General features: G+C 42.0%; 3 protein-coding genes across 3 annotated transcripts in view; 1 reads left to right on the top strand and 2 right to left on the bottom strand.

Moving 5' to 3' along the window:
* The window catches only part of LOC105460017 (LIM domain and actin-binding protein 1), a 64561-nt gene extending 55146 nt beyond the window's left edge, over nt 1-9415 (bottom strand). Inside the window, exon 1 of the mRNA XM_011706456.1 lies at nt 9039-9415. The gene's annotated coding sequence lies outside the window, so the exon portion shown is untranslated. The remainder of the gene's footprint in view (nt 1-9038) is intronic.
* Nucleotides 9416-9988: 573 nt separating this feature from the next.
* LOC105460013 (phosrestin-2) lies at nt 9989-12173 on the bottom strand. The gene is made up of 2 exons (XM_011706440.1): nt 11790-12173; nt 9989-11467 (listed from the first exon to the last, which is right to left on the bottom strand). The coding sequence occupies exons 1-2, from the start codon at nt 12095-12097 to the stop codon at nt 10636-10638; spliced, it is 1140 nt and encodes a 379-aa protein (XP_011704742.1). The 5' UTR covers nt 12098-12173; the 3' UTR covers nt 9989-10635.
* A 1655-nt stretch (nt 12174-13828) lies between these two features.
* On the top strand, nt 13829-18623 carry LOC105460012 (erythroid differentiation-related factor 1). The gene is made up of 9 exons (XM_011706438.1): nt 13829-14016; nt 14279-15317; nt 15411-15821; nt 15901-16692; nt 16775-16954; nt 17040-17413; nt 17553-17871; nt 17963-18254; nt 18350-18623. The coding sequence occupies exons 1-9, from the start codon at nt 13984-13986 to the stop codon at nt 18489-18491; spliced, it is 3582 nt and encodes a 1193-aa protein (XP_011704740.1). The 5' UTR covers nt 13829-13983; the 3' UTR covers nt 18492-18623.

Raw genomic sequence — 18623 nt, 5'->3', positions numbered from 1 at the left:
CAGTCAGCGATCTACGATCCTCTGTGATGTTTAAACATCGTGCAGGACGCGAGCATGATAACTGCCCGTATGTGTATGTTCTAATAACAGCGTAATCGCATGTGTGAGTCACAAGTCAGCTGTCAGGACAAGAAGCTGCCTTGAAAATCATTCGCGATGACGGATTTCTTCCTATGTGAACAATCTGACGGATGAAAACTCATTATTACTTTTCTCGCGTATTGTTGCCTCGAGTCACCGCACCTCTTTTCCGTTTAACGTTTAGCCAGCGGTAATTTAAATTTCATAACAAAATTATGGATCAAAGAACGTATATATTATTCTGTTTTTTTTTTTTTAGACGTGTCGGTATTGGGAAGTAAATGAATTAAAATAGATTAAGCGGTTAAATTAAGAAGGAAAAATTAGGTTAATTAGTTGGATGAGTTGATAACGAAGCTGTTGAAAACGACGGAAACGATGACGAATGCAAATTAGCTAAATGGCATGCACTCCGAAGAAAGTGGTGACGCGCACGAATACATAGACGAGAATCGTTCTACATCATAAAGTATTTGCTAATTTCAGCTCTGACCGCAACTCACAGAAGACCGTATTTCGTTGGTCGTAACGCTTCCGCCAGCGATCTATGAGACCACAGTCCGTAAGTAAGGAAATGCATTAATTCTAAAAGCTGCAAGATAAGGAAGAACGAAGTTTGTTTTTGGATTTCCTTGGAATGCGATCTCTCGAGGTACGATGAAACGAATAAAACTTTTGAAATTTTCAAGTTAATTATGCATTTCAAGTAAATTATGCGCTTATCCATTCTCACTAACTTTTTTTATCATTCTGTAAATGTTTATCTACTTTGTTGACATATACGATTAAATATCGAATATTTTAAGCTGTAATGGAAGTTCTAGACAAATTTTAGAAAATTCTAAACGTTCTTTCAATCGCCTATGCTTATACAAATTTGTTGTACACGCGATCGTTTTGTTGCACATGTCGATTTGAAGATCCCTAGTTATTATTTTTATCAAAATTTTATTTCACAAAACATTAAAATAGACTTTTCTCTATGTTTTCCTCCGTGCCAACGATAGCATAGTTCGCGAGAGCAGCGACATCGCGGAAGGGAGCACAATGTGTCACCCACTCACTTTCTCTGCCTTCGGCATCTATTTGTGCATGTGCCGCATTTCCCTGTTACCGCCGTGAAATCATTGTTGCTCCCTGCGCGAGGATAAATTTCGCAAGGAATTTGGCGAAATGTGTCTGTGCGTGACGGACACGCTTTGGCACCACCTCGGCGTTAGTCGGGAGAATATTTTTATCTCGCTCATTTCCAGTAGAATTTATTAGCGCGCGCGAATATTTGTTAGCGAGGAGCGATATAAGCGTTTCGGAACGTTTACTAGGTGTCTAACTGCATTCTTTTTGTCGCGTTGCCGGGGGCCGAAAATAGAAACGGCCGAAATCTATTATATTTGTCACGTACGAGAAATAAACACGTGCTTCGGCGACAATTTTCGAAATCGTAAAATTATTTCTCGTCGCTTTAAAAAAAGAAAAAAATAACGCGCTATTATAAAGTCAATGCGATATCATAAAATTGTTTATTCTTAATGGCGCTCCTTTAATCGATCTGTCGGAAAAACGGGCGCTTTCAACGGTGGACTTTCGCGCGGCTCGTTTGCCCGATATACGATTCAACCGCTGAAAACTCTCGGCAGACGTGCTTCACTGGTAATTACGATGAGTTGCGCCGCACTTAAAGCCGTTTCGTCAGACGCATTCTAAGCGGGGCTCGCAAATAGCATGGCGGTATATTAATGCTTCCGCGGCAAATTGCATGGAAAAAAAGGCGTGCAGCCAAAGGAAGGAAGGAAGGAAGGAAGGAAAACGGTAAGAACTCGTTGCAGCCGGTAACAACGACGCAAGCAGTATAATTCAGCGAATCTCATTGGCTAACATAAGTCGCCGCTAATTTTTTCGATTGTTATGTCTCGAATATTATTCAATTCTCTTACAAACACACTGTTTATTAGAGTACAAATTTTGAATACTTACACGAAAGAAATGAAATTTTAAAATAAAAAAGAAACAAATACATACTCTAATGTATAATATTAGATTTACAAAAAAAAAAGATAAAGCATACATCTTTAGCACAAAGCATAATTTCTGTTTAAAATACGAGACATCTTGAATTTCTTACTTTGCATCGTCCTTTTTTCTTACGGAATGCTAGATTTAGTTGAGCAGTATTCGACAAAATATGTCGTTTAATGATAGCTTATCAAATACGTATGACACGCATCTTCGGATCGATCACAATGCGCGTAATTGTGCTTGCGGCTGCTATCACGTCGTCTTTTTTTTTTTCTTTAGTTGCAGCACGACATATTGCACAAGACAATCGTGTGCTCCACTTTTCTATACGGATAACACGATCGCGAAACTCGCGGTATTTTGAATATGCATAAGAACCGTGCACTAGAATTTCTTTTCACACTGAAAGTGCGGATAAAGATGTTAAATATTCTCACTTGAGCCGAAAATCTAGACGCAATATAAGTAGCTAATTGCAAATAAAATATATATAGATAATGCAGATCTATACTTAAAGTACTACATAAAATTATAAATATCATGACTAAATAATTTTTTTTTTATAAATATGAAAATGTTGCAAAGTAGATTTGCTTGCATGAAGTCTCCGAAATGATTCTCAAAGTGAACCGCAACTTTCCGAGCGGGAACGATAATCCTGCGGTGAGATATCGCAACATCCGCACTAGATATATGTCACCAGAATGACGGACATATGCTGTGACTTATTGAGAGAAACAACGCGTTTCTTTCGTTCGTAAAATATTCATGTTCTCCTTCTCTCTCTCTTTCTCTTTCGCTTCTTTCTCAATAACAAATTAACTCGTAATAGAACGAGCTAAGAAGCTACGTCGCGCCGAGTAGCAGCGTCCCGAATCCGAGATAATTCTTTTCGCGAATCGCATTCTTCTGACTGTAACGCGCGAGACGCATCGCGATGCGTCGTTCATTCTCGTTAAGCCCTTCTATCAACCGGGGTCACGCAGGCTTTCTCGCGATTTATTTTCGCGCCGATGACTCACGGCGAGTTCGTTACTCGCGAAACACCGCGTTTCTTTTATGCAGCGCGAGACGTCGCGCGAGACAGGCCGTATTCCGTGCACTCGAATGCATCGATTCATGCCAGATCAGCATTGTATATCTAGTAAAACAAAGAGACCATTGCCACGAAACTTTCCTTCTCTCTTCTCGGTCGAGACTCTTAATGAAAATGTCGGGACTCTCATCCCAATAGACTCGAATCTTACACTCTGTCGGAAAAAAAAAAATAAAACAATCTGTACTTATACTTGGTATTTATGTTATTATTCGTGCGATAATAAATTACAAATTAATTTATTAAAATTAAATCTCGGAGGTTCATTAAATTTTTGCAATTTCGCTCGAAATTACACATTGTAAGAACTTATTACGTCTATCGGATGTGGTATTTTATCGCACATCATGAACGAAGATAATTCTCTAAGCAATAGTGTGCAATTTAATTAGCATCGCAGTGCAACATCTCTCGTGTCTCTCTCATACGTCTATTCGAAGGCCATTGTATGCAATAGAATGCAATGAGTATTGTCTACGATGGGAGAACATTTTTAGCGCATTGATAATGATCAGAACGCAATAAAACGTTCGCAAAAAGCGACGACGTTTTTTTAAAAAAAAATGAAAAACGCGAACGCGCGATATAATATTGTAATATAAAAAATGCAAACAGAGGCGGACGATCGCGAGCAAAAGTTTCGTTCGGGCAGCATAAAATGTTTTTCGATGTAATTTTCGACGAATACGGATGTGCCATGTCGCGTGTCATTTCGCCTGCTTATTAGATTCCTGCGCTCGCTTCTCGTTCTTTGCATCTTGTTATTATTGCGGGGACGTCTTGAATTCCCCCGACCTTTCTTTCCCTTTCAGGGAAAATCGACCGCGCCAAATTAGCGCCGGAGAATCTGCGGTCGGAAGGAACACGCGGCGGTTGCGTGACACCGCCCGTGCACCGCGTCTATACGTGGCCTGGGCCCTTGTACACCCTTTGTATTTCGGTCGTCTGATCGTGTGGGAACGAACGCGCGCCGCGCCGCGGTGGCAACGTTCGCGCGCCGAGCGCGTCTATGATTGTCGTGAAATTAACGCGGGCGTTTCACGCATTAATTATCGCGATCGCGCGGACCGGATGCGAGCGCGAGCGCGCGCGATGTGCGTCTCCTCGCCAGCTGGAAATTCGACGCTCGATCCTCTCGCTGGGTCGACGGCCTTCTCGCGCGTCAGGTCCCGGGACAAAAGGATCTCTGTGTGTTCGGGAATTTTTGCCCACCCCATCTCCCGCCCCCCATCCCCCTCACGTCCTCCGTCAAACGCTGAGGCTCTTTGACGTTTCCCTGACGGGTTCCGGCTCCTCGGCGACTCGTCCCGAGAAGAAAATGAAAGTGCATCCGCGCGAATGCGTGCGTCTCTATAGAGCGCGAAAGCGAGCACTCTGCAGTTTATTTGTCTCTTATCTGCTAATTATCGGGGAGTCAGCTGCCAATTTGTCCCGAGCACGAGCGGCCCGTCGTTAATCTCAACGCGACTTTGTCCCCGTCGAATGTGATTGAAAGTCAGCGGGAGTCATTCCGCTCGCTTCTCGTGTGGAACGCGCCTGTTTGCAAACAGCCGTATTATTCACGCTTACACGAGAGGATCATCAACCGTCTGCGTGAATAAAGCTAAATTCTGTGCCTGTGAAGAAAGGCGAAAAATGACACGAAGTCACGAAGGAGATCAATCGATCGAATCTCTTTGAAAAATCGACGATCATTTTTGTACACGTGAGAAATATACAATCGATAAAAGAGAAGAATAAATTTCTTCAAGCGAAAGAAGCCTCTCTTCGCTGTTCACGGGTGAGAAAAACCGAGTCGACGAATCGTCTGACTCTATACCGTTTAGTTCGTTCTAAATTTAAGCCAAGATCAAAACATATCTCTCTTCCGGACGTGACGCGACGCGTTGGTCAGAATCCGGAAAGGATTAACCGTATTCAGAAAGCGGCGAGCCGGCTTGCGGCCGGAATGCAGCGTGCGGGATTCCAGCTGCCTCTGATGGCTTGGAAATAGCGACTCGGCGCGTCAAGGATTCCGTACGTGGACCGCACCGTTTCCGATCGGTCACGTTCGGCGACGGCATCCCGGCGCGGCGCGAATCCTCGTAGGTAGGTAGGTAGGTAGGCAAGACACCGGACTCTCGCAAAAGAGAGAAGCACACGAGGCGAACCCGCGCGTGCATACGATAGGACCGGACGACCGACCGACCGACCGATCGGCGTTGGCTTCGCCGAGAACGGAGCGCACGTTTTCAGCACGCGCAGTAACCGTAAGCGAATTTCACCGCGAGGTAAAGGGTCGCCGGCAAGGTCGTCACATGATGTATATATATATATATATATATATATATATATATATATAATAAGATGTGTATATAAAAAAATATGTAAAATAACGCACGCGTACATAATACTATTACGATACGACGACCCTCTCTAGAAATTTCTTGGATTTAATCCTTGAACGCGTAAGAAGATTTTCTGAGACCTTGCAATATACTCTCTTCTTTAGGTATTCTTCAAATACCTTTAATCGAATTTGTTCTTTCGGATAATTTTTAGAGAAAATTTAAAAGACTATTTTTCTTCATTTAAAATTATCGAAATCATTCTTCAGTTATTGAATATTTTGCAAAATTCATTAAAAGGTAATGCAATCAAGAATTAAAGCAGCATCTTATTAACAAGATGTAAAGCAGATGCGTGGCCGGCTCTTACACGCAAACAAGTTCGTTAAATAAAAGAAGAAAGTGAGAACAGCGAAGAGAAATTAATGTTTCGTACACGTGAAATTTTTAACGCACCGATCTCTGGCTTCGTCGTTCGCTAGAAGTTTGGGGACGATCGACGTCAAAGATCCGGGCTTATTCGCGGATGAATCTCGACGGAGGAAAGGCGACGGTGCCGGGTGCAAGACGACAGGGCAGGTCGTTATTTTACGACCGCCGGACGACCGTATGTAAATCACGTCCGTCGAGAGGAGACTTCGGGGGCGATCCCCGATCGCATCGCGACGCGGGAGAAGCCGTACGTGAGTAACTGGGACGGCGATAAAGGTGACTCGCTTTCGACGAGGTCGCGCTCGTGCTCGCGCGCGGCTTCGTGCGAGAGTTTCCGATCGATCGACGGTCGAAGGAAGCGAAACGATGCTAATTCAGAATGAATTTCTTTCGGCGTCGGATCCTTTCCGCGCCGCTCGAGAAAAAGTTTATATCTTTTTTTTCACGCGACTCCTCGCAAGCACGATGAGCTTTGCTCGAAAAATTTTAATTTAATTAAAAGACGGCGTATAAAAATATGTAGCAGATTCTGAAAAAAAAACTTTATGCTCAGACCGCTTCACGTATCAATCCGATAATTTGATGTTCCGCTAGACGGATTCCGGGATTTAAACGACTCGAGGATTCGCGTGGTGTGTCGGCGAGAGATATCTAATTTCACGAGAAAGACAAGTTACACCGGGGCGCCGAGACTCGCGGGGACATATTTTATTCAGCAAGACGAGATAATTAACGGATCTATGGGACTGGAACGGAAGACGATGATACTGCGCAGCTCGCGACTGGTCGAACCGGAGCAATGCGCCCGAGTGCGATTCTCCAAGGCGTGGAAAATGGTGTGCGATAAAATGTAAAGACACCCGATAACGAGGAAAAATTGGCGATCGCCAAGCCGTTCATTACGGAAATCGATTTGTACGTGTTCTTCCGGCGGTGTGTACCGAGGCATTTTATTATTTGTATAGCCCGTTGCGATTGACTCCCTGCTCACGTCCCGTTATATCAAGCCCACGATCGCTATCTTAATTGCAGCGCGTATGGGATAATATATTTACAATGTGTATATTACTCTGTGTACTGTATAATTAAAAATTGAGATAATGGTATATCCTTTGCGTTAGAAACTTTTAAAAGCACTTCCTTTAAAAAAAAAAGAACACTCGCTCGCGGCGCTTTAAAGTCGAGCGTAAGATTATTTAATCGATCCGAAGACTTTGCCGGAACTTTTTCCTTAACGAAAATTTCATTCGAAGGATTACTGTATCATCTCAAACTTCTTCGGTACACGGAGAAATCTCTCCGATAACGGGAGAAATTAACTTTAAAGCATTTTATATATACGAAGTAACGTCGCTCCAAAGACACCTTTCGGCCGGGTAGGAGGGCCTAACAGAATTCCCGAGCTGTGTTTCTCCTCGAAATGTGTTTTCGTGTACAAGTACTCACGCTGTTACAGCGCCATAAACAACCGGGGTGTATCGTGCCGGGGCAGGAGAAAGAGCACTTCCTCCTGAGAGTTTCTACTCGTATAATATCCCGCGCACGCTACACGCGGCTAGTTTTTCCATTCGCGCCACTGTATTTACAAACAGTGCCATATTAATCACCCGACGCGGAATCCGCTTCGACAGCACATGGTATACCTATACGAGTCCGTACTTTGCCCCGCTAACTCCTGTCACGCGCTACACATTTCGTCGTTCAGGCGAATCTCTCGGGAATTCACTCGCGAGTAATTACCGAAGCTTCCCCTTACTTTTATTCGATTGTTTTGCCAAACTTGTCGTTATCGGCGATGGCAAAATCGAAAGCCAATACGCGGATAACAATCATTCTACGCGGCATGTATACTCTCCTCCATTTTATCAAAGTAAATAAAAAAACATAATCTCACTATTGAAACTCGAGATTAGTTTGCATATATGGTCTTTTATATGCTCTCGTTTTAATATAATAATAACTGTCGTATTTTTATTTTATATAGAGCAACTATAAATATTAAAATGTTACAACAATCGATATCGGATACTCATATAACAGACGTGTTTTAAAGGGAATGCAACTAAAGTCGCAAGTAAAGTGGCGCATTGTTGCATAATCCAAAGTTGAAATTAAAAGAACTGTATCATCTGACGAACTGCTCTTGTTCTTAAATAACTCTGACAAAACTTTCCTCGAGGTTAAAGAGAGTATCATCGTACACTCTCTTCTGCTCTATTTAGCAAAGTATCAGCTGCGGCTGCCCGATTCTCCCTTTCATATGATCACTTAACCCTTTAACTCCTATGCGCATATACATTCAACGAAAGTTTAAAACATTACAAACACTTGTGCACGTCTGTCTGTTAAAGCGACGCAGTCTCTTTTCGTATGTAGATTACATTTATCGGCATTTAAAGAGTTAACGTAACTTCTACTGTAGACGAATTCGAATTCGCGCTCGAGCGCCAAGGTCGAAACATGCATGGGCGTGACAAATTTCCCCTCGAGAAGACACCCAACGTGAACTTACCCCCTTACTCCCTTTTCGGCGAATCGCTCCGAAAATTTGACACCCTTGTCCTTGAATATACCGTTCACCGGTTGGGTCAATAGTATTCGTCGGACACGCCACCGCGTCTCGCCCCCGCCGAGTGACACCTTGAAAGATACTCGAAGGAGAGGTCGGAGTCTCGCGAATTCGTGTCGACCGTGAGATGAGGGAGAGAGAGAAAGAGAGAGAGAGAGAGAGAGAGAGAGAGAGAGAGAGGGATCGCGAGAGAGAGAAAGAGAGAGCCGGCATGCGTGCGGCCGCTGGAAGGGCGAGGGCTCGTTGTTGTCGACGGCGGCGGCGGTGGCGGCGGCGGTGGCGGCGGCGATGGCGGGGCACGAGGAAATCGATGCCGACGTCTGGGGCTACGAGAGGAGGTTTCCACGCGAGGGCTCGGCACGGAGGCCTCCTCTCCTCGCGGAGGAAGCGGCGGTCGCGGCGAGAAACGGAGCGGATAATCAAAGAACCTTGCGAGGCGACCTCGTATTTTTTCTTTTTTTTTTTTAGGAGAAAAGGGTCAGGTAGACCCATGTATATATGATATAGGTGTACTTACACACTCGGCCTTCGGAGTAGCTCACAACAACCTCGTCGTCGTCGTCGTGGCGATCCTTCCTCGCGCGTCGTCGCCGGTACCGATGTCGCTCGAGTGGCACGGGGCCGAGGTGCGGCGCGTGCTACAGGGTGTGATAACGAGCAACGTTATCCGGATGACACCGGCGAGAGCCGATCTCCTCTGTGCGTGTATCCTATCCCGTGTGACACTCCGCGCGACACTGCTCCGTGACAGACCGGGAGATTACTATCTCGCCTGAGTGGGTGTAGGGCGCCGGAGAGGGGGTCGCATCCGCGAAGAACGTACGAAGAAGGGGAGGTAAATCCAGCCGAGTCACCACCTCGCTCTCTCGCTCCGTTCGCGCGGGTGTCTCGAGCCTGACTGACACTCGGCTCCAAGCTTGGAACCGCGGTACCGCCGCCACCGCCGCGGTCGACCCCTTCGCTCTCGCTCTTTCTTTCTTCCTCCCTCTCTCTTTCTCCCCTCTTTCTGTCCTCGTCCTTAACTACCACCGTACTATCGCTGCGTCTTTCTCTCACACCAATCGCGGTGTTATCCACGTCTGCCCCTCCTCCCCCCCCTGTCCCCTCGCCGCTCCATCCAACACCCATCGCACGTATCGGGTGGTTTTCCTTCGTCCACAGCCGTCCGTGTCCTTCACCACGGACACCTCCTTCGCAGATAGTCGAGAGTCAGAGTGACACCCCGTATGTGACGGGTCGCACGCGAGCGGTCCCTCGTTCTGGACCCAAAATGTGCGTTCTGTGCCCAACGAGTATCCCGACACATCCCGCTTGATCCTGATACGACGGAATTTGAGAGGCGCAGGCAGGTTTAATTAGCGAATAAGCGTCAGAGCGGGGGGGGGGGAGGGCCTGCAGTATTCTAAAACTGTAGTTCTTCTCGAGGCTGATGGCACGCACACGCGACGAAAGCCTAACCGAAAAACAAACGTTTTATCTTTTATTGATCTTGTAAAGTATATACATTTTGTAATAATTGTTCTGCACGATGCGCAATCGTACAGTTAAATTTGGGGGTGTATTTTGAAAGAATTGACACCCTGATGCAAATATTCAATTGCGAGCTTCGATAGAGATTGAAGAATTTAATTACATGTATGTATATAGCCGAATATTCATTACAATTCACATTCATATCAAAACGATCAATAAATTATTAATGCAGGATAGGTTGGTTATATAAATTAGCTAGATTATATAAATAAATTAAACATATTCGTCGAAAATATCAACAGAACTAATTAATCTGATACTTTTTTTTATACAATTCATGTACATATCAGAACTGCATGACTTTTCATGTATAATATTAATTTTGCATAAATTAACGTCATTTATATCAGCTGTGATGTATTTATGATAAAAGATACCGATTTAACAATACTGTAGTTCAGATGAGTTATAGAGGATAACTAAAGAAAAACGTCTGACGCATTAAGACGCCCTTTAGACGCCTTTTGGATGTCAGCACCGTTCTCGTGCCCGCTCGATATGCTAATTAGAAAGTTGGGCGCGAGAAGCGGTCGAAGCGGTGACTCGAGCAATGGTCCCACAGGACATGTTGAAATGTTAATCTAGAAGCCGACTTTCTCGTCGACCTTCTCGTGCGGGATGTCCTCGATCAGCACGCTGTCCGTCGGGACCAGTTTGACCCGATCGGACGACTTGGATCTCATCAGAATGAACGGCAGCTCGGCCGTCAATTCGCCACCCAGGGCGCCGAGATAAAGCTTGACCTTGACGGCGTAGGATACGACGATGCCGAAGGAGTCGCGCACGTCCGGCGAGGTGAGCAGAGTGCTGGACGCGAGGTCGCTTTCGTCCCGCTTCATTATGCCGTCGAGGGCGATGCCGCGACGCTGCTTGTTGTTCTCCAGGCTGGGCTTCAGATAGAGCACCTTCTGCAGATTCGAGCCGGGATTGATCGGGCAGCCGTCCTGCGTCTCAATCGAGTCTATCACCGTCCGGAATTGACCGTTCTGGAAAATTACCACGTCGATGCCCTGCTGCACCAGCGCCTTGATCTTCTTCACCATCTTGTTGCTGTTGTTACGCACGCATACGTTGATGGCGATCGTCTCGCCGTGATGGTACAGCTGCTTGTCCAGGGTAACCTCGAGCTCGAGCTCGCCCGGACTCATCATGAAGTCCTTGCGCACCACGGTGCACGGCTGACGGCCTTGCGTCGTGGGCGTGTACTGAATCTTGCGGATGCCCATCAGGACGGTGCTGCGCTTATGGGTCACGTCGGTCTCCGTGTCGCCGCAATACACCTTTATGTAGTAACTCACGCCGCACGGGTCGCCGGTCTCGTCGGGTCCGGGTTGAAGAGTCACACTGGACGGCGCGCTCTGCGGGAACGTGAAGGTAAAGGGTATCGCGTTCGAACCCAGTTTCTTCAGCAACCTGTTCCAGAGAGACATATTCCGATTCTTAATCTATTTACAGTCGACGAGTTAATTTTGCTTGTCGAGCGTTAAAAAGATAGCTTTATCGCCTATTTAGCATCTGGAAATTTTCGAGAACAACGTGAAATTAAAAAAAAAAGAGTGAAAAAACATAACACAAAATTAAAATCAATTTTGAAATATTAAATCAATGAAATGTTTTTAGACGTTGTTAAATATAGATTAATTCTGCTTAATTTTTAACATACAATGAATACAAGATCCATCGTATTTCATGCCTCTGAGTCTAAATATCGTCCAATATTCCTAATATTCCTGACCTGTCCTGCATCTTGGTAGGATTGGACTCGGGCTTCTTAATTTGCGGGAAGACCTGCTCCGACGCCAGGAAGAGATCCTTCTGGAAATTGAGGCCCATCACCTCGTCCTCCTCGCGGCCGTACCGGAAGCTGCACAACAGCTGGCACCACACCTTCCTGCTGCTGTCCACGTATTCCGGACTGACCAGGACTACGCCATCAATCGGCTCGGTGCCCGACAAATAGTCGATGAAGTCGCGTTTGCCCAGGTAGACGGCGAGCTTGCCGTTGGGCGAGCATTTTTTGTAGACCTTGAAATTTGCCACCATGGTGAAAACGCCTTTTGTCTCTTCCGTTCGGAGAAAACAAGTAGATTACACGAGCCCCGGTTCGGGGACTTTATATACCGGGGATACACGGTGACGTATGATAGACTTCTAGGGATTCCTAAGGCGTTTAGCGAAGCGGATGAGGCGTTTAGGTTCCACTCACGCGACAGTTTTTTGCGACATTTTTTTTTATAGATATTTGATGTCTTACTTATATAACGTTTTGCTAATTTTTTTGCTTATAAAAAATTTAATTTTGAACGCATTATCGCGTTGCAAAAAAAGGAAGAGAAAGAAAGAAGAACAAGATGATTTAATCAGCACATTGTACATGAGCATGTTCTTGCATAATGTTGTTTAAGACAACGATAACGTAACTTTGTGACTTTGACTTGCTCGATTGATCTACGAGTTTCTTGGGCTTCGCTTCGACGTCGAAGGTATCTTAGCAATATATGTTTTCTCTTTCACCGAACTTGTTTACTATAAGAATTAAATTATCTGTTTGATTGAAAGACATTTCTTTGACCTTATTTTAAAAAATGAAGAAAATCATTATTATTTACAAGATTAAACTTACACATAAAATTCAAAATAAATTACTTCAATTTAATTTTCTATTAAAAAAAATAAAAAGAAACAAATGTAATACAAAGGTATTTATATAGAAAATCTAGAAAATCTTTAATTATCTTAAATTAAGTAGAAAAAAATTAAGTAGAAAACCTTAGAAAAACTTTAATTTTAATATAAAATAAAATTTATTAATAACAGACATTGCAAACAATATTGCAAAAAAGGGATATAATAAATAAATATAGAAATAAATCTTCTCATTGAAAATTATATATATACCCATATCTTTTTAATTAATTATTTTTATGTCATGAATATACTATTATACCCGAGAAAAAAGTCCCACATATAATTATATACAAAATATGTCCATGTATCCATATATTTCATTTCTTTGTAAAATTATTGTTTGATACAAGAAAAATGATAATAATAAAAAGAAAATATAAAAAATAATTAAAAGGATAATTTTTGCATTTTTTTTGCAAAAATTCAAGTTTTAAAAAATGAGAAAAAATTGTTCATATATAATTATATATATATATATATATATATGTATATTTTTAATCATTTATATATGATTATATATGAACAATTTTTCTCATTTATTCAAACTTGATTTTTTGTAAAAAAAACAATGTAAAAATTATCCTTTTAATTATTTTTTATGTTTCCTTTTTATTATAATATATATATATTATCATTTTTTGTATTAAAGAATTATTTTACAAAGGAAAGAAACATATATGGATATATGTATGTATATGGACATATTTTGCAAATAATTATATATAATTATATGTGGAACTTTTTTCCCGGGTATTTTATTTAATTTTGTCTTTATCTCATTTTACGTAAAACTAATTATAAACAGTTTAAATTGGAAATTTAAAAATTATCAGATTTAAATAAAATTTTTTTACTATTCTAAAATATAAATAATCTCGATTTGTGTGTGTGCGAGAGAGAGAGAGAGAGAGAATATTATAAAAAACTAATTTTTCAAAAATTATTAAGATATCGATAATACTAATACGCAAGATATACATATACGTTTGATAAAATAGGAAACTGATACTTCAGAGATTAAGTTATCGACAAAGCAATACGCAAAGTACATTTTATATACATAGAGGCGCTACTAAACGCAGATGGCTTCCATCTAACAATAAAACGTGTGCGGACTGCGGTGTGGACACACTGGAGGACATATATATTTACTGTCAACCTTTTCTGTGGATTATATACTCCGTCCTAGAAATTTTCGGACACAGTGAATATTTTGTAGTCACATGTAACGGTGTACGAAGATGTCGAAAAATTCAGATAGCGACATTGTTGAGGTAAGTCATTATTTCAAATTGCCAATGTTATCAATGTTTTGATGTAAAACTTTATTCGATCACAAATAAATATATACTCTTATGCATGAAAGTTATATTAATATTGTTATTGTAATCCGATACATATGTGAAGATGATCTTCAATATAATTCATTGTTTTCATATTTTCTTTTAATTTAATCTAATAAAATAAGTTGATGTTCTGATTTTTAACAAACTTTATAAGATGTGGAATTAAGAATTGATTTTATGTATGTTACAGATGAAATCGATGGCTGTAGCTATACCGCCAGATTCCCCAAAGAAACCTGTGAAATCAACCGCAGTAGTGAAATATTCTGCTGTTCAAACACCAGTGACGTACGCTCAATTACAATGCAACACTGACTTGAATCATCCGCCCAGTAACTGGCTCAGTAGCTCGGCGGAGAGTTACGGTCTGCAAAATGTTTGGTCTCAGAGCACAGGATTCTCCAGCTTTCGCATGGCCCACATGTTTCCCGATTGCGTCGGTGAAGTGGACGTGGTGTCAGATGCCGAGAATATAAAGAAGTTACTCAAGCTGCCTTACAATAACGGCGTGATTTCGATGATGGTGCATCGCATCGAAAACACATTGTTGCTGGACGACTTTGACATACACAAATATCTGCTGAGGCAAGCCGAGAGCGATTGGGAATGGCTGAAAAAGTTCTTCTACGAGAACATCTTTGAAAGTCTCGGCGACAAGGAGAAGCGTCTTTCTCATAAGGCGTACAGTAGAAATAGTTTGCAGAAGAGGAACCTGGTGTCGAAATTTTTGTATCGTTCTATAGTGCTGGCGGATAAAAACAAGCAGAGCGAGAAACCTCAGTTACCTGTGAAACCGTTGGAGCCGTGTTTACCTGAGCCGACGCAAGAGGAGAAAGTACCTGATCCGAATTACAATCATAATTTCGCGAGGAATGTCGTATGGACATTTGAGAATATACAGATGCTCGTTGGAACGGACATGCCGATATTCGGCGGTCAGACACATCCGTGCATAAGTCTGCGACTGAGAGATATGACAGAGCCTATCAATGTCCTAACAGGAATAGACTACTGGTTAGACAATTTAATGTGCAACGTACCGGAAGTAGTGATGTGTTACCATTTAAGTGGCATTGTACAGAAATATGAACTGATAAAGACGGAAGATCTTCCAAATTTGGATAATTCGAAATTTAGTCCTAAAGTAGTTCGAGATGTTGCTCAGAACATCTTAAGTTTCTTAAAGAATAACGTGACAAAGGCTGGTCACACCTATTGGTTATTTAAGGGTAAGTTTTACTTTATATACAGAAAGTGTAAATTGAAATTTTTACGTTAACCTAAAAATATTTCATTCACATGCAATATATTTCTTCGTCCAGGTAAGGACGACGATGTTGTGAAACTATATGATTTGACATCATTGTGCAACGATGTTTCGGAGGAGAAGGGACAAAATCCCTTTACAGTGCCCGTTGCAATGTTGTTATACAGAGTAGCTCGCAACATGAAATATTCCTCCGATTGCCATCGTTATCAGGGTACGATCAGGATGCTGCTGAAAAATTGCGTTCAATTGCTGGCCAAAGAGAAATATCCGCAAATTGTTACATCCGCGCATTTTATGCTTTCGGACTTGTATATACCGTCGGATACAGATCCAGCCAGTCCAGGATTAAGGGATCAAAGCGACGAGGAGGATGTTAACAGTGAATGTGATACGGGTCAAGAAAACGAAAAAGAGGAGGAAGAGGAAGAAACTTGCGCAATTAAGTCTTTGACTTTAGCCAACAGTAAGTAGGCTTGTGATTTCACTTCTATTATTTTAAATTTTACGTGAAAGTTATAATATTAATCGTTTTTTTTTTGTAGTGAAAGAGCAAACGGAACGTGAGCAGCCAAAGTACAAGGCACCTCCAATGTCCGGTACTTTAGAAGAGAGATGCCTGTCTGGATTAGAACACGTTATGCACGGGCTCGATTGTCTTCAGTATTTTCCGACCGACGACAGCAACGACGAGGAGCAGAAGAAAGCGGAAGAAGAATATGAGAAAGAGAAGAGGAAATACGAGGAGATGCATCCTAATGTAGCGAAACCCTTCCAAGCGATTCCCATGCCTTACGCTCCATTAAATCAACAAGAGAAGAATGCCACGTCCGAAGAAAAAACTTCGGAGAACCACAGTCCCGCGCATAAAAAGAAAAACAAACAGAGGAAGAAGAAAAGCGAAAAGAGCATTACGAAGGAAGTAGCGAACGTGAACGCTTTGTTGTGTAAACCGAAGACGGAAACGCTGCCGACGTGGCAAGCGCCGAAAAAGAGCGACAACATTTGTTGGAGCGCTCATTTGAAAACATTATTATACGAGAAAGCGTCCTTGATATTCGCTGTGCTCGCCGAGAACGAATACGTGAATAAAAATTACGGCGTCTCCTTGAGATACATGCTGGAGGTATTGTATTGCCAAAAAATATTGGAAATCTTCTGCGGCGTGAGAAACGATAAATCGATTAGTTATTTATTGGGTCGCGCGGGAGACTGTTGCTTTATGACGGTGCAAGACTGGTGCAACGTGGAGAAACATAGGAAAGATTACAACACGAAGAACGAAATGGAGGAGAAAGTAGTTGAAGAACTATTCAGTATGGAGGATCTGGATATGAGTAAATATCGAAACGCACTCAGAAATGAAAATAATATATGAACGAACACTCATTCTAATGCGATTCCATTATTTTATTACAGATGGTGCTGAATTATTGCCGAAGGGATTAGACAGTTTAGAATCTACATTGGTTTCGTCGTATAAATGTTATGAAAAAGCTCTGTCGTTGGAGTCGATGGACGTGGACAAGAATAACTTGTTGAGGCGATTAGGGAATATTCACAACGAGTTGGGTGTTCTTTACATGAATCAAGCGGGCTGTACGTAAGCTTCACGTATTTCAATAGAGAATAACAAGTACTTGTCGTTTATTAATCAAGAAATTATAAATAATTTTTTTTGTAGCTCGATATCAGCAAGAAAACGAAACGGACGAGTTAATAAATTTACCGGATGTAACTACGCTTTTAACGTGTTCGTTGACTCACTTGGAATCTGGCGTTAAAGCTTTCGAGACTGTTCACGATGAGGCGAATTTAGCACTTTTGCACTCCAATACCGGTCGACTTATGCGGCTCTGCGCACACATGCACGGCAAACAAAATACGCAGGAGCGTCATTTTTACAACAAGGCGCTTGTGAGCTATCAGAAGGCTCTGCAGGTTTTGGGCGATAGGAAAACGAATGCGGCAATATGGGACACGGTCATGTGGGACTTCTCGACAACGTTATACACGAAAGCCTCACTATTGCAGGATTATCCTACGACGGAATATAAAGTACAGTAAACTTAAGCTAACTTAGTGTGTAATTTTTTATCGTTACGTAAATAGATCGATAAATTTTTCCCATCAAAAATTTAATAATAAATTAATAAATAAATGCATTAACGAATTCTTTCTTAATTTTTTATTACAGAGTGAGGAAGAATTGGAGAGAGAAGTGGTAGACACTCTGCAGAAGGCACTGAAATATTGCGATATAGATACGCCGGGACCGCGTCAGCCGGTTTATCAATTCCGCGCTGCGACCATTCAGCATCGATTGGCTTCGTTATACCATCGCGTGTACAGAGAAATCGAGTCGGATACGGATAGCGGCAAGAAAAAGACGAGTTTGCAGCTGTGCAAACTGTATTATGATAAAGCGGCGAAGCTGTTGCTCTCGTTAGAGCAGAGCACGGAATATTTGACGGTTCAAATGGAAAGGGTCGCCCTGGCGGAATACCAAGCGCGTAGTACGTCTTTAAGTTTTAAAAAGTTATCACTTCTCTCTCGACCCTCAAATTTTCTGTCGCCGTAACAGAATTTTTGCGTTTGATTTTTCAGACGGTACTACTTTCAATAGTAAGCTAAAAGCGTATCAAAATGGCCTGGAAATAATATTACAATGTATAACTATTATGGAAATACTATGCGAACGAGGTAATGCAACGAGACAGAAGGCAATCGATAATAAAACAGAGGATGATAATGCTGAATGTGAGAAAGTGGCCGAAGAACAAAAGTTAATGGATGACGAAGAAAACCTCATAGTTCTGTTGGAACAGAGATTACAGTTTCTTCTACGATCGTTAACCAAGCTGTTTCTGAGCAAAAGTCCCGTGCACAATAAGAAAGAGTACGTTGCTTTTAATTTCATTATATAATAATTCCAAAGATTGAATCACATTTTTCATTATTTTAATACGTCTTGTTTTTTTAATGAAATTTCAGGCATGAGACACTCGCAAATCTGTACAAGCAGTGCTACATTCGAACGTTACGACCAGACACAATGTCTGGATTTACTTTAGTAAAGCGTATGACGCAAATTCTACAAGAACTCGATCATATGTTAAAGCAAACGGAATCTTGATTAAAGTATAAATAATCCCATGTACAGTTAGCGATTTAACGGGGGAAACCTGGCATAAATCGTTAAAAAAAGAAAAGGTAATTTTACGGAATTTTTTGAAGAAACAATTCAATTTTTTAAATTTTCCTTATT

The sequence above is a fragment of the Wasmannia auropunctata genome, unplaced genomic scaffold (genome assembly GCF_000956235.1).
Source record: "Wasmannia auropunctata unplaced genomic scaffold, wasmannia.A_1.0 LD333475.1, whole genome shotgun sequence".
NCBI classification, from domain to species: domain Eukaryota; kingdom Metazoa; phylum Arthropoda; class Insecta; order Hymenoptera; family Formicidae; genus Wasmannia; species Wasmannia auropunctata.
This window is presented reverse-complemented; position numbering and strand designations above follow the sequence as displayed.